A 15,999-nucleotide genomic window follows, 5' to 3' on the forward strand; every position below is an offset into this window, starting at 1 on the left:
TCCATTATATCCTATGGAACTCGTAATACGGTAGGTGGTATATCCGCCACTTTTGGGACGGTTTAACACCGTCCTCCAAAGTTAGAATCAGGCCCTGAGTCACACTGGACAGCATAACACTAGGTATCGGGATGGATGGAGAATGAAAAGATAATTGAGCACACTGACACGTGAGGGAAAGGAAAGGTTGGTATTAGAAGCAGCGAGGATAGAAGACAGGTTTCTCAACAATGGACCCATTCCAGCTGACCCACCTGGGCTTGCCCAAGGATGTGATGTTGTGAGAAGGACACAAACCATGTTACTGTCACTGTTCCATAGCAGAACTGTGGTTTTAGGCAAGTACCTGGGCCATATTTAAGAAGTCTAAGGTGCTGTAGAAGGAGAGTTCACATCACTGCTACTAACACCTGGTTTAGCCTGAATGCAGGAACCAGGGGAATTTTTTCTGCACCTTGAAAAGGTGATATTGTCACTGGAATTTGGCTACGAACACTATGGAAGGTGGATGGTAGTCGAACACTCGAAGCTAAATAGATAACGATAATTAATTGAAACATAGTGACCATTGGGTATTTGTGATTTTTTTATTTAGTATTGTCATTCAAAGGGAACATTTCACCTTAAGTAGATTGATAGGGGGATACCATGGAGAATAAGAAGGGATGAGAAATAAGGAAGGGATAAAAGGACCACATTTAGTTTAAAGAACCCTGGACGTATATATGCATTTCTCTTGTGAGTAGGAGGAAAGTGAGGTAAGAAAATAGAACTATAAGAACGACTGGGGAACCAGTCCAAGGTTTTTTTACTTTACTTTGAAGAATAAAATGTATTACAATCTATGAAAAAAAATAATCAGTAACCTCAACTACCACGATTTCTAAAAGTAAATGGCATACAAGAGTCTTCTTCATTTTGGGGCTTACCAAGATAAGTCACTTACCCAGATTTACCTTGTGCCGCAATAATGGGAAGACAGTGCATGCAATATTTCTGCAATTAAAAATGTTGGCTACAATATTTTGGCATAACACTGTCACATAGTTGCCCATCCACCTGGCCACACACTTACCTGTTCTTATATCCACTCATTGAGCCCTACCCAGCCACTAACTCACCAACAACATCTTCAGTGAAATCTTACATTAAGTCACCAATTACATAATCTGTACTTCATGCAGGTTTTTATGCACACAGTGGATGGCTTGCTTCAAAGCTCTATATCTAGGGCAAAACATTAATGGCTCTAGGACATGCCCTATCACTAGTGGTGTCATCTGTGGAAACAATGAGGATTTATAATTACCGTTACATTTGACAGTTTTTTCAAAACCATAATCTCCATTCAATGTCCCATCAAATGATTGACAAAGTAGTAGAAAGCTGCAATGTTCATCAACAAATGTGTGTTCCCAGTAACTTTATAGGTTTTTGATTGTAATACTTTCTTTGATCTTAATTACATACTTTAATCACTGCCTGCTATGCTTGATAGAAAAGAGGTGCAGCTATACCTTGTGTGAAATCCCACCATCTGTAAATATTACACATGAGGCAGCACCTCAAGACTAAGGCCCTCATTGCAACTTTGGCGGGCGGCCTCCGCTGTCCACCAATATTGTACCGCCATCAGGCCGCCAATGCGGCCTGAAATCAGCCGGCCGTAATTTGACATCCCCGCTGTGCTGGCGGGAGGAAACAGAGTTTCCGCCTGCTGGCCCAGCGAGGAGCACAGCCATAACATTACAGCCGGCTCCTAATGGAGCCGGCAGAAAGGTGGTGGTGCGGCAAGTGTAGGAGCACCTGTCGCTCACTCCACTGCCCGCAATTCGGGCAGTGGATTGCGCAATGGGGCTGTGCATGGGGGCCCCCCGAGTCACCCATTCTGCCAACCATTTCATGGCGGTATTTACCGCCATGGAACGGCTGGCAGATGGGGACTCGTAATCCCCAGGGCAGCCCTGCTTGCAGCGCAGCCCTGGTGGATTACAACTGCTGGGTCCGCCATGACGGTAGCCTGCCGGTCCCGGTGGTATGACCGCGGCGAGACTGCGACGGTCATAATGTGGGCTTTAGTACCGCCAGCCTGTTGGCGGTACTAATTCCACTTTTGTTGCCAGGGTTGTAATGAGGGCCTATGTCATGTCAGCATGAGGCACCGTAAATGAACTTCTGCTATTCATTTAATCCATTTCTTCTCCTGAAGAGCTCACATGGCATTGTATGTGGTTTTTAGACATATCCTACATATTACCTCTGCTAGACTGATAGGCAGGGTGTGGCCTGTGAGCATGTGGTACGGCAAGCAGTAATGCCTAGTAGGCAGGAGGGATACCTGTAAGCTGAACCCCTACCTGCTTCACTCACCACGGAGTACTGAGCACCTCATGGACTTTGTTCATACCCTTTGACCAATACAATAGCTTGCAGATCCCACCAGTAAGCTACACAAATCATGGACTGCCCTATCTGCATTCCACTGGCCCACAGTACAGGGCTCAAGGCATGGCCACATGGGTAACCTCTCTGTTTGCAGAACCGAACGGGGCACGGATCTTCAATGGATTTAGCCACTCTCTGTGCTGCATTTTTTATGTTCTCACAAGGCTTAGATCATGGCCTGTGGAAAAATATTCATTTGCCCCTAACCTGTCAGCAGTCCATGTGCAAGCAGAGCCTCCACACTCAGGGACATCGATGGGTGCACTATCAGCCAGCCTGCAGACTAAATACTGCCAACACTGGTCACACCACATGCTATGCTATGTGCCCCTTCCTTGATATTTGTTTTGCATTCATCTTTTATTGCTTACAAAATATTCTTCAGTTTGTAGATCTAGGGGAGCTTTTTGGTACACAGCAGATATAAAAGGCAGCCAGAAATGTTCAGACTGATCCACAAACTACAACTTAAGAGTTCAGGAATCTTAAAGACAAATACATTTTAAAGGGCATTTCCCTCCTCCTCTGCTCCTCTACATGCCACACCTTTGTCCCCCACGGTGGTGTATAGCGACCATCTTGCCCATATCAATCATTGTATTCCAGTAGCGACTTGAGGTGCATGGCGGGGGCGAGGCAGCGCACGAGGGAGTGGCGGGGTGAAGAAAAATGTATAATTAAAAAAACAAATTACCTGAATGTGCCGCCACCACCACCACCGCACAGCTCCTCTTTCCTTTGCCGAAGGCACAGGCTCCCATCCTGACCTATGGCCGATCTGAACAATGTGTCATGCTGCTGGCAGCAAGACAGCAGCGTTCGGATTGGTCGGAGCGCCCAGCCAGGGCACTCCTAGGCAGACTGGGAGAGTCTGCCTGCTCTCTCCGACCTGGCCCTGCGTTGCCAGGTTGGACAGAGCTTAGTGTGCATGTATGTTTGGCCGGTCAAACACACATGCATACTGAGGGAGAGTGCTGAGCACTCCCCCACTATGCTCGTCACTGCCTGTGGCCCCGCCCCTTCTACAAAACGATGATAATAAACGTAGTTTGTTATAGTTGTATTGTAGAAGTATGGCAGTTGCTGCTGCTGGCGGGGGCGATTCTCCTCCCCCCAAATGGAGAAGCCGCCTCTGTTGTATTCACAGTGAGGACTGCAAACCAGAAACCCAGTTCTCAACCTCATAAATGGGAGCATCAGCTAAACCTCAGCTTCAAAGTCTATTTTTGGTGTGTTATGCACCTGATCACAAATTGTCACTTCACCAGCATCACCTTTTCCTTCATGTTATGTTCGGTGTTCTCTTGTGCTGTTTGTGCACTATCCCTGACAAAATGTACTCCACAGAGGTCATTGCGACACATGCCAAGTTCCAAATCACCCTGCATAGCCTTTACTCAAGCACAGTTTAAGGTTTTTTGGGCCATGGGCCAAACATATTTTGGAGGCCCATGTTCAGAACTGATTTCAATTTTTGATCAAGTTTTAACTCCTTCATGCCGTCTTTGGCCAGGTCACTGACATTGCACAAGTGTTTACATCTAATATTAAGGGGCAGTGATGTGTGTTGTCAATATTGCAAAACAGCAGCAGATCATATATGAGGTCATGTTTTGATCTAAAAGAAACTTTTTTATGGATGGTGCATGAAACATAAACACAATATTTGTCTGCAAAATTTCTGTAAAAGACTCACACATCCACATCACTCACATAAAAAATAAAGTAAAGGAAAAAGCTACATAAGAATTATTCAAAATCATCAGGACAAGACTCTCCAGAAGAGAGCTGCCCCTATAAAGGGACCTCCTGAAAGGCTGGGCCCCTGGGTCAAAGCCCACTTCACCCATGCTTTAAAACTTTTCTGACGTTACTTATTTTTGAGCAACCTGTACATCATACATTTGGATATGTTTGTGACTTTGGGACAGGGTTATAAATCAAACAAAAACAGTATTTCAATGGAAAATGAGATTTCACTATAAGTACAGCAAGCAGCGCGCTGACTTTGACACAACATACAAGACAAAAAAATAGCGCAACGGTGTTAATGAACTGGCAGCACAGTGATGCACAACAGTAACAATCATGATGTGCGGCGTTGGCTAGAAAACCACAGTGGCAAAAAGCACCTCGATCAAAAGTTACCAATTACTCCGAAGTCAGTACCTTAATGTTGGGGTGCACACGCATGAGGGTCCTTTTGCTGTATTCACTGTTGATTCCTAGAGCGACTTCTACTTCCTTGTAGAGCATCACAAAAATCTTCACGCCTTGTTGCTGTGTGAAACATGAGGGCAAAGAACAACATGAATAAATATTCTTCGTTTAAAGAAATTCAAAGGATCATCTATAGTGCTACGGTGCAAACAAGTGAAACTAAATTTAGAATGTGTAAAACCAAGAAACATGCTATTAACATGCAAATGAAGAATGCAGCGCCTCTGCGTAGCTGCACATAAAGTATGCATGATCAAACACACCTAAAAGGCTGGGAAGATGCTAACATCACAATCTGGCCGGAGAAAGCGGAGCAGAAACTGCATTTTTCAATGTCATGAGCATATTACACTTTGGGCCTCATTACAACCCTGGTGGTCTTAAGACCGCCAGGATCGCGGTGGTGGTCAGACCGCCGCCACATTACGACTATGGTGGTAGCACCATGGTCGGACCGCCAGAACCACCATGTAACTGCTGACCGAGACGAGGTGCAGGGGGCCCCAGATGGGCCCCTGCACTGCCCATGCCAAGTGCAGTGGCCCCCCTGGCCAGCCCCATTGCGATGTTCACTGCCTGCTTTGCAGACAGTGAACATCACGACAGGTGCTGGTGCACCCTACGCACTACAGCATTGCTGCCAGCTCTATTATGAACCAGTGTCAATGTTGTAGGCCGCTTCCTGCTGGGCCTGCAAGCAAGTCGTAATGGGGCCCACAGGAAGGCAGCCGACCTGGCGGCAGCCTGACCGTCAGGACTTCGACAGATGGGTTTTTTTGTCCGCTTAGGTCATAATGACCCCCTGTATGTTAAACTGTAAATATGTCTGCCTCAAGCCAAAGGGGGAACAATGACTCCGGAATAACGATTGCATTGTTAACGCAAGCGGAACCACGCTTGCGTTAACAGCGACTCCCATTTCTCTGCCTTAACCATGCATGTAATCAACAACGCACATGCGTGGTTAAGGCAGAGAAAAAGGGAGAGTGTATCGGGAGAGGATGCATTCAGATAAATGGGGCTGGGGCAGGGTTGGGGGATAGTTTTTAAGGGTGGGGGTGGAGTAAGGGCTTGGGGCGGGAGTAGTTTGTTTTTTTAGGGGTGGGGATATGGAATCAGGGTAGTTCTGGTTTTTAGGGGCAGGGGATCAGGACAGTTCTGTTTTTAGGGGCGGGGTAGTTTTGTTTTGAGGGGTCGGGGTACTTTTGTTTTTGGGGGTGGGGTACTTTTTTTTTTTTTCAGGGGGTAATCTCGTTTTTGGGGGTGGGGGGTCAGGGTACTTTTGTTTTGGGGGTCAGGTAGTTTGGTTTTTGGGGGTGGGGCTAGGGGTAGTTTGGGGGTGGTGGGATCGGGATAGTTTGGTTTTTGGGGGCAGGAGAATCGGGGTAGTTTGGTTTTTGGGGGCGTGGGGTGGATGATCAGGGTAGTTTGTTTTTGGGGGTGAGGGGATTGGTTGTTTTTAAGGTGGGTGGGGGTGTTTAGGGAAGGAAGGGTTTAGGGCTCAGGGTGGGTGAGAATTATCCGGGGTCGTTTTGTTATAGGGGTGATGGGGTCGGGTCGTTTTAGTGTTAGGGGTGGGGTACTTCCGGGCCTTAGGGCAGGTGGGGGAGGTCGCATGCTAGAACCATGCATGCTGTTCCCACACATTCCTTTATTAGGCATGCTTTTACCATGTTTGGTAAAGGCATTCATAGTAACAACGTGGTCGTTCTTCCGACCGCGTTGTTCATGCATGCGTGGTTCCAGCATTCATTATTCCATCATAGATTCGCCAAAGGTGTGCAGAAAACAATTTAAAAACCAGACAAACTTACGGCTTTTCGTTTAAGAATGCAGTCCAGCCTCCAACGATTTCCTTCAACAACCGGCCTTTTAAGAAATATTTCTGGACTCAACCTAAAATGTACATAGGTAAAAAAGCACGTGCCATGAAATCAAAATGGTATGCACATGAAGCACTGAAGAGATACGAAGAAAAAAAAGACAAGTTACAAGGAATAGGAAAGATAAAGAATAAATAAAAGACTACTAGGCGTAGTAGGAGAAGGGGGGAGTGGGAAAAATGAAAACTGGTCACGATATGTACTAAAACACAGAAAAATAAGACGGGTTTTTATTTTTTTTAAAAGAACAGATGAATTAGGAGAGACACAACTGCATTTGGACAGAGAATAGGTTGTGAGAAAAGCATAAGCATTAACAGTCCAGCACGTTGAAGAAGCCGCTGAAATGTCTTTTACAAAGAGTGTGGGGGGAGGGAGAGACCGTGAGAGTGAGTGTGGGGTCGTCAGTTGCCTGAGCTTTACACGCTGCGTGTGTAAGGCAATCTCGGACATGCCCAGCAGCACCTGCTCTCTGCCACTGCCTCGCTACGGGGGTCATGCAGCGCTGTGACATCTGTTTTAAAGCGGTGTAAAAGTGTTTTAACAACCTTCGCTACCACACAGAATAGGCAGAAAAAGAGGTACAAGATTTCCTAAAACAAATAACAGTTACGGCATTTGCAGGACAAGTGGACACTCCCTCACATATACACACACCGAACAGGTACATACATCCCCTGCGGGGGAAGTAAGCATCTTACAGCGCGACTAATGCGCAGCTTCTGTTTATTATTCAAGCCTTCAACACACGTTTTCAATCTACAAATCACAACACGCTCTGCATTGCCAAATCTGGATCCATCGTGGGTTGGCATAAGTTGGCATAAAGACCTGGCAAACACGGACGGGATCCTCTCCACATCCGAATGTCACATATTTCGACTGCAGCGTTATGGCCCACTGCAGAGCAGGGGCGTAGGAGACAATACATTTCTGGGGGGGACAGGGACAGCCTTGGGGACTTTCAATCAACCCTATACAAATTGCTCGTTGTTTACGAACTGCAGGCTCCTATAAATATACACAATCATATATATTGGAAGTGAAATAGGGAGAAAGGAAGGCATGTTTTCACAGTCTGAAAGTATCTTTTGTTGTTATTTACATTCATAAAGTAATTAGCTCAAATGTGAAAATAACATGTTGATTAACCTTGCATCTTCATGCACCAAGCAAATAAAGGTAGGAGGGTAAAAAGGAAGAACATACCCTTTGCACCCCACACCTATCATGCCCTTCGCCTCATGCCAATTGGAACGGCACTGGAGATAGCAAAAGCGATTAGGTACAACAGTTGTAAACTGTGCTCGGAAACCATAGTTCTAATAACACTTCTACTCCTGTGTGTGATCTTTCGTAGCTCAGCTCCACATCAGTCATAACTAGATGCATTTCAACTGAAGACACGCTTGGAGTTACAGGCTATATAAACATGGATTATCTAATCTCTGTATAAACTGCAGTCACTAATATCTTTAGAATCGGCCGTTTGTGATGCACCAAGTCACTGCGAATAAAGAAAAGACATTCACTGATTATAAAGAAAAGACATCAGAAAATGACTGTTATAAGGTTATTACAGTCGAGTTCTGACATTACAATGCCTTCTGCCAGAGCTAGCAGCCAAGGCAAAAGGCAGATCAGGTCACAGAGCATAATTAATGCAGCTGTTTAAAGCAAAAAATGGAATGTTGCTTTTCTTTCTTCTGCTCTACTTTAATATCTTGGAATGACAGAAGCTATGCACTAAGGTTTTAAGTGGTGTGTGGGAAAGTTGGTGATGTGACCATGTATTATATGGGGTAAAATACCCCCTGCGTACATAAGGATATTGGGGGTCACCTTGAAGTTCATACCTTACAAACAAGCATTGGCAAAGCCAATAGGTCTCGCCTATGCAAGTTCTATTGCCTTTGCCAATGTGTTTTAGCCATGCTGTACACTAGTGAGACTACTATACAGCATGGCTCAAAGTTAATGGCATAAAGGAGAATGATGTGTCACCGACTGGCGTGGCGTAGTGTCATGGAGTAAGTAGAGTGTCCTAGAATGGAGCAGTAAACTAACTTTAAAGGAACAGGGGTCCCTTGAATAAAATGCAACACCACTCCCATAAACAATGATATTAAAGTAGTATGCAAATGGAATGTTTCATGCATTTATTCAATCAAAATATAAAAGATCAAATGTAGTGGGAAAACATCAACAGGGGAAATCGAGAAAGACTGGTATTCAGGCATTACACAAGTTATCTGGATGACCCAATGTCACCAATTACAAGAAAAATGTAAAAAGTAACCTATATAGTACAGTGGTTTGGAGGAGGCTGGCCTGGTTTGTAGTGGGTACCTGTGGTACTTACACCTTATACCAGGTCCAGTTATCCCTTATTAGTGAAATGTAGGCAGCGTCTAGAAGCCAGGCTCTCTAGGGGTAGCAGTAGATGAGCAGCCAAGGCTTATCTAGGAGATATGCAAAGCTCATGCAATACCACTGTAGTCACACAGTACTCATACACATGAAAGAAAATACTCAGGCCCATCTTTATAGTTTTATAGCGCAGTTTTTGTGCCACTTTTTGATGCAAAAATGGCGCAAACTTACAAAATACAATTGTATTTTGTAAGTTTGCGCTGCTTTTGCGTCAAAAAGTGACGCAAATGCGGCGCTAAAAAAGTATAAATATGGGCCTCAGTGTTACAAAAATAAAGGTGCTTTATTTTTGGTGACACAAATAACAAAAATACAATATAGACTGCATTGGTGTAGAGTGCAGTGATGTAGTGTGATGCAGAGTAGAGAAGAGTGGCTTAGAGTACAGTGGTGCAGAGTAGAATAGAGTTGCATAGAGTGCCGTGGCATTGAGTAGACAGCTGCAGAGTACAGTATCGTGGTGAAGAGTAGATTGTTGCAGAGAGGAGCAGGTGATGTAGAGTGCAGTCGGATAGAGTGGTGCAGAGCATATTGGAGTGGCACAGTGTACATTGGAGTGGTGCAGGGTAGATTAGACTGGCATAGCATAGAGTGGAGTTGCATAGATTGCAGTGGCACAGAGGAGATGATTTCAAAGTAGAGTGAAGTGCCCTACAGTGGAATGGTGTAGAGTAGATTAGAGCGCAGTGGTGCAGAAAAGAGTGCAGTGGGACAGAGTACAGTGGCATTGCTTGGTGTGGAATTCAGTGGCAGAGAGTGCAATGTTGCTGATTAGAGGGTCTCAGAGTACAGTGGTGTATTGTAGAGTGGCATAGAGTGCAGTGGCATAGAGTGCATTGGTTTTGAGTAAAGTGGTGAAGAATTCACTGGCAGAGTGCAGGGGTGTAGTGTACAATGGTTAGAGTAGAATAGCATAGATTGCAATGGTGTAGTGTAGAGTGCTGCAGAGTAGAGTGGTGTAGAGTAGCACAGAGTGGAGAAAAGTGGTGTAGGGTGCAGTGGCATAGGGTAGATTGTTTCAGAGTAGACTGAAGAAAAGATAGAGAAAAGATAATATACTTCAATATGCTGAAGTATGTAATGATAATAACAACATAAATAATAACGCTAGGTGTAACGGCCCAAAATGAAATATGGCTTCTCCCTGTTAGCCACGCTGTAATCAAGCCCTTCATTACCTAGATAACAAAACATTAAACATAAATGTTAGAAAAATATACTGTTCTAATACCTAAATTGTTGTCTGAAAAGGTAAAATCTGGGCTCAATCTCGACTTCACTGTTTCACCAACTGGTGTGATCTTAGGCAAATACAAATATTGTGTTTCAGAGTCTCCTTTCTAGCCTGCAGGCATCAGGGTGAGTGGTATTCTGTTTCCTCTTTAGACCTTCCTCATTGTCTTGCAGCTCCTCTTGAAGGCGGCAGGTGATGCAGACAGTAATCATCCAAAACTCTTTTTTCCTCCTTGTGCCCTTTGTTCTTATGAGCACCCTTAATGCCCACAGCTGTGTGCAGGGCAAAGAAAAGGGAAGAGGGCACAGGGAGCCTCCGGACTCACCTTCATTTTGTTCCCATCAGATTGGAGGATGGTCGGTACAGGGCTATTATAAGTAGCGCTTTTGTGCGCTAATGGCCCACTGAATAATAGATGTGAGAGAGGAAATTATTTTGTCCCCTTGTCCCCGCCCCACCTTTGTCCCCTGTGTCCCCCACCCTTCAAAATCTGGGGGGGTACATCCCCCGCATCCCCCACTCTTCCTACGCCGATGCTGCAGAGGGCTTTACCAGCTGTTAAAGGCCCTGAAGCTGTACTAATGGCTCGAGGTAGGCGAGAGCCTAAAACTAAGAGGGCGTTTAACACTTGGTATAGTCCGAGGTAGAAGGGCTATAAGGCTCTAGGAACATTCGGCCCACAGAAGGCAGAATGTTCCAAATGTGAAAGACAGAAATACGAAGACAGACACCAGCTTGTTGGAAGAGAAGCCTTACACAAGTCATCAGTCACTGGGTCTCTCCACTTCCTTCAATGGAGCTCTCAGCATCCCAATCTTCTAAATTGTTTTATAGAACCTAACACATACCCACTAGGACGCTCTACTAGAAAACATGCAAAATAATATTAAAAACTAATAATAATAATAAAAGTCCCTTGGGCTCTAGAAAGTGCAACAATTGATAAAAATGAGTACATTTTATGCACGTAGAAATAAACAAGTGAATTCCACATGCCTGTTTGACACGGATTCTAAGTGTTCTTTTTCAAGTTAGGAACTACAGGGAGTGCAGAATTATTAGGCAAATGAGTATTTTGACCACATCATCCTCTTTATGCATGTTGTCTTACTCCAAGCTGTATAGGCTCGAAAGCCTACAACCAATTAAGCATATTAGGTGATGTGCATCTCTGTAATGAGAAGGGGTGTGGTCTAATGACATCAACACCCTATATCAGGTGTGCATAATTATTAGGCAACTTCCTTTCCTTTGGCAAAATGGGTCAAAAGAAGGACTTGACAGGCTCAGAAAAGTCAAAAATAGTGAGATATCTTGCAGAGGGATGCAGCACTCTTAAAATTGCAAAGCTTCTGAAGCGTGATCATCGAACAATCAAGCGTTTCATTCAAAATAGTCATCAGGGTCGCAAGAAGCGTGTGGAAAAACCAAGGCGCAAAATAACTGCCCATGAACTGAGAAAAGTCAAGCGTGCAGCTGCCACGATGCCACTTGCCACCAGTTTGGCCATATTTCAGAGCTGCAACATCACTGGAGTGCCCAAAAGCACAAGGTGTGCAATACTCAGAGACATGGCCAAGGTAAGAAAGGCTGAAAGACGACCACCACTGAACAAGACACACAAGCTGAAACGTCAAGACTGGGCCAAGAAATATCTCAAGACTGATTTTTCTAAGGTTTTATGGACTGATGAAATGAGAGTGAGTCTTGATGGGCCAGATGGATGGGCCCATGGCTGGATTGGTAAAGGGCAGAGAGCTTCAGTCCGACTCAGACGCCAGCAAGGTGGAGGTGGAGTACTGGTTTGGGCTGGTATCATCAAAGATGAGCTTGTGGGGCCTTTTCGGGTTGAGGATGGAGTCAAGCTCAACTCCCAGTCCTACTGCCAGTTCCTGGAAGACACCTTCTTCAAGCAGTGGTACAGGAAGAAGTCTGCATCCTTCAAGAAAAACATGATTTTCATGCAGGACAATGCTCCATCACACGCGTCCAAGTACTCCACAGCGTGGCTGGCAAGAAAGGGTATAAAAGAAGGAAATCTAATGACATGGCCTCCTTGTTCACCTGATCTGAACCCCATTGAGAACCTGTGGTCCATCATCAAATGTGAGATTTACAAGGAGGGAAAACAGTACACCTCTCTGAACAGTGTCTGGGAGGCTGTGGTTGCTGCTGCACGCAATGTTGATGGTGAACAGATCAAAACACTGACAGAATCCATGGATGGCAGGCTTTTGAGTGTCCTTGCAAAGAAAGGTGGCTATATTGGTCACTGATTTGTTTTTGTTTTGTTTTTGAATGTCAGAAATGTATATTTGTGAATGTTGAGATGTTATATTGGTTTCACTGGTAATGATAAATAATTGAAATGGGTATATATTTTTTTTTGTTAAGTTGCCTAATAATTATGCACAGTGATAGTCACCTGCACACACAGATATCCCCCTAACATAGCTAAAACTAAAAACAAACTAAAAGCTACTTCCAAAAATATTCAGTTTTGATATTAATGAGTTTTTTGGGTTCATTGAGAACATGGTTGTTGTTCAATAATAAAATTAATCCTCAAAAATACAACTTGCCTAATAATTCTGCACTCCCTGTATTACCTTACGATAATCGGGCTACTGATGGTTCCTGGCCTCTAATGATATACATATTTCGGTGCCATGATTAGGATAGCTTTGAAGGCCAGGCGTGCACCCATGAAGCATGTTCTCGCATCACATGGGAGCGGGTGTATGCACTGCACAACAGAGATGGCTACACAGCAAGCGGGAGCACACAGACCAGGCTGCAATACCAGGATCCAAGCGGGATGAGATCAGGGTCTGGACTGGTTTATGCAAACCTCTTGCACAAATAACTGGAGGTCAGCGTAGAGAACAATAACTCCCCGGTATGGGTTAGAGAGTTAAACCCTCCCCCAGGGCTGCTGGGAACAGAGACCTGTCTTGGACACGATATTCAATGAAGATTAAACAGGACGTTAGCAGGAGCTACTAGAAAAAAAAAGAAGAATTCAATTTTTGGAGACTTAACTTCTAGCAATGCGATATAATCCCCTCCTTAATAGCCTGGAGGCCTCACTTCCGTTGTTGGATATCTGTTATGAATGGGCTGTTTGCATCAGCTGACTGATGCTCAGAAGTACTCAGCAGGTCATGAGGTCAAACAAGACCTCTGTGATCAAAGTGAAAAGCACACGTACAAGGACTGAGCTCCGGCACATCCTTACACATTTAGGGCCAGATGTAGGTAGGAACCAATTTGCGAGTTGCAAATTGCGAGTCCTTCCGACTCGCAATTTGCAACTCGCAAATTGGTATGCAGAAAGGTGTCTCAGACACCTTCTGCGACTCGCTATGGGGTCGCAAAGACCCACCTCATACATATTTATGAGGTGGGTCGCAGTTTGCGACCACATAGCGAGTCTAGGCACTTACGGGGATGGTGGCCTGCTGGAGACAGCAGACCACCATGTCCGTGACTGCTTTTAAATAAAGCAGTTTTTTTTTTCTCTTTGCAGCCCGTTTTCCTTAGAGGAAAACGAGCTGCAAATAGAAAAAAATACCAAAACCTTTTTGTTTCGTTTTTTTTCAGAGTAGGCAGTGATCCATGGGACCACTGCCTGCTCTGAAAAAACATTATTGTGAGCATTCACAAAGGGGAAGGGGTCCCATGGGGACCCCTTCCCGTTTGCGAATGAGTTACCATCCACTAGAAGTGGATGGTAACTGCGGGTTGATTTGCGACCGCTTTCGCGGTCACAAATCAACCCTACATCGCGGTGCGACTCGCAAATAGGTAGGGAACGCCCCTTCCCATTTGCGAGTCTGAAACACTACCGACTCGCAATATGTGTTTCAGCATCGCGTGAGGGCATTAGCGCCTCGCAAACGGTGTTTTTCGCTGTTTGCGAGGCGCTAATGCCTTCCTACATCTGGCCCTTAGAGGTTTGGGTTTAAGGTGGCACAACGCTAGAGCATTCAGGCACAGTCAGCTGCACTCCAATGGACCACTTTTGAGTGGGTCACTGCAACAGGCACTGAAGTGATGACTGACAAGGGATGCACTACATCCACCCACCAGACGCCATCACAGTTTGTGGATGTACCCCACAGGAGGATCCACCAGAGGATGAGGCATGCCACATGTCTGGGTGAGGGTGTGATATTCTTATAAATAATACATCCATATTACATACTGTTTGCCTATGTTTAAATTAAACTGCTATGGTGATGTTGCTGTGGGACTGCCGGCTGGACCACTGGGTTGATTCAAGGCAATCTATCAAAGGTATCAAAGCCGGAGAATACAGTTACAGGTAAGTAAATGTTTTCTTTGCTCGATTTAATGTTTCCACAAATGACTACAATTCAAAAATACCTTTCTTAAATTGTGACTGTTCAATTGTTTGACCCGCAATACGTATTTCTTTCAGAAAATTACTGCAGGGTGCAATATATCATGCTTATAAAGATGTTTATGCTCAGTTTGATGAACTATAAGTCAAATAAGCAGCCTATTTACTGGGACCGCTAAGAATTCTCTTGTGATGAAATAAGTCTTTGGTTAGGCCGAAAAATGTTTTCTTGGTTTACGGTTACTTTATGGAGACATTGAAAACTACTACAGTGGCACTGTGGAATGCCCACACATTTGTATAGCATAGAGAAAACCCTGAAATTACCACTTTTCCATTTTTACAAGCTGGCCTTTGCATCACTGCTCATCTTAAATTGAATGATGTGATATATAGACAAACACATCAGAATAATGCTTTAATCAAGTCAGAATGCAGAATGATAAACAGCCAAGGCTTGAAATTGATCAGACATATTCACATTAAACCTAGAAAGTGTTGCTAGTTATCCGAGCCCAGCAATAGGAGGACAAGGGGGAGGTGTGGGCAGGTTTAGGCTTTATTCCACAGTAATTATTTTGAAAAGGTTTTGCAAACAGTGCATTTTACACCTCAAATTTTGATAGTTGAGTTGTGAGGTGAAAGATTTTATGGGAAGTCAAAAAGAAAATTGTATGTGCTAATAAAACATAGTTTACACTGCAATTTAAGCCCGGTCATGAAATGCTTGTAGATATTTGTGTCTGCTATCATTCCCTTAGACTGAATGTGTCGGGAAATAAAACACTATCACATTTCATGGTATTGGAATCAAACACCATTGTGCATCCAGAATATACTTTCATACCATTCTTCATGGTTGGGATTTTATCTGCATTTTGTATAACTTCTTTAGACTGTATTTTGTATACCTCTTGCTATGATACTACTTTGATCTCCAAAATAACCCTGCCTACGCTCTTCCCTCCTCTGCTGCATCTAGATCACCCCAAACCTCAGTTTACTACTAAGATCTCCCAAACAACACTACTAAATCCCCCCTCATTTATCTCACCTTTGACTCATCCAAAACCACTTCTGCTACTATGATCTACCTGACCCCTTTCCATAGACTCTTCCCTCCTCCATCTCTCCTTACTCATCCCAAGCCTCACCCTATTACTATAAACTCCTAATTAATACTTCTGGAGTCTTCCCTCCTCTATTCCTCCATCACTTTAGTCAATCCAACTAACAAACTCACATATTATCTGCTCAAATTAACTCATACTAATACTGTACTAATATTTCCCCATACTAATCCACCACTAATTCCTCTTGGGTTCCGGAGTAGTGTGCTACTCGCCACAAATCGCTTCAACGCCTCGTCAGGGGTAGTAAGCACTATATAAATACAATTACAATTCCATAGGCATACA

The 15,999-nt window shown here is 44.3% G+C and overlaps 1 protein-coding gene across 2 annotated transcripts in view; it reads right to left on the reverse strand.

The window, feature by feature from the left end:
- Window positions 1–15,999, reverse strand: part of PLD1 (phospholipase D1) — a 370,963-nt gene that overhangs the window by 115,250 nt on the left and 239,714 nt on the right. For both annotated transcript variants that reach the window (XM_069213037.1, XM_069213036.1), the window contains 2 exons: window positions 6,480–6,561; window positions 4,615–4,725 (listed from right to left, as the gene is read on the reverse strand). In XM_069213037.1, the coding sequence (XP_069069138.1) occupies window positions 4,615–4,725; window positions 6,480–6,561 (193 nt within the window). The remainder of the gene's footprint in view (window positions 1–4,614; window positions 4,726–6,479; window positions 6,562–15,999) is intronic.

This window comes from Pleurodeles waltl, chromosome 11 (assembly GCF_031143425.1).
Source record: "Pleurodeles waltl isolate 20211129_DDA chromosome 11, aPleWal1.hap1.20221129, whole genome shotgun sequence".
Classification (NCBI taxonomy): domain Eukaryota; kingdom Metazoa; phylum Chordata; class Amphibia; order Caudata; family Salamandridae; genus Pleurodeles; species Pleurodeles waltl.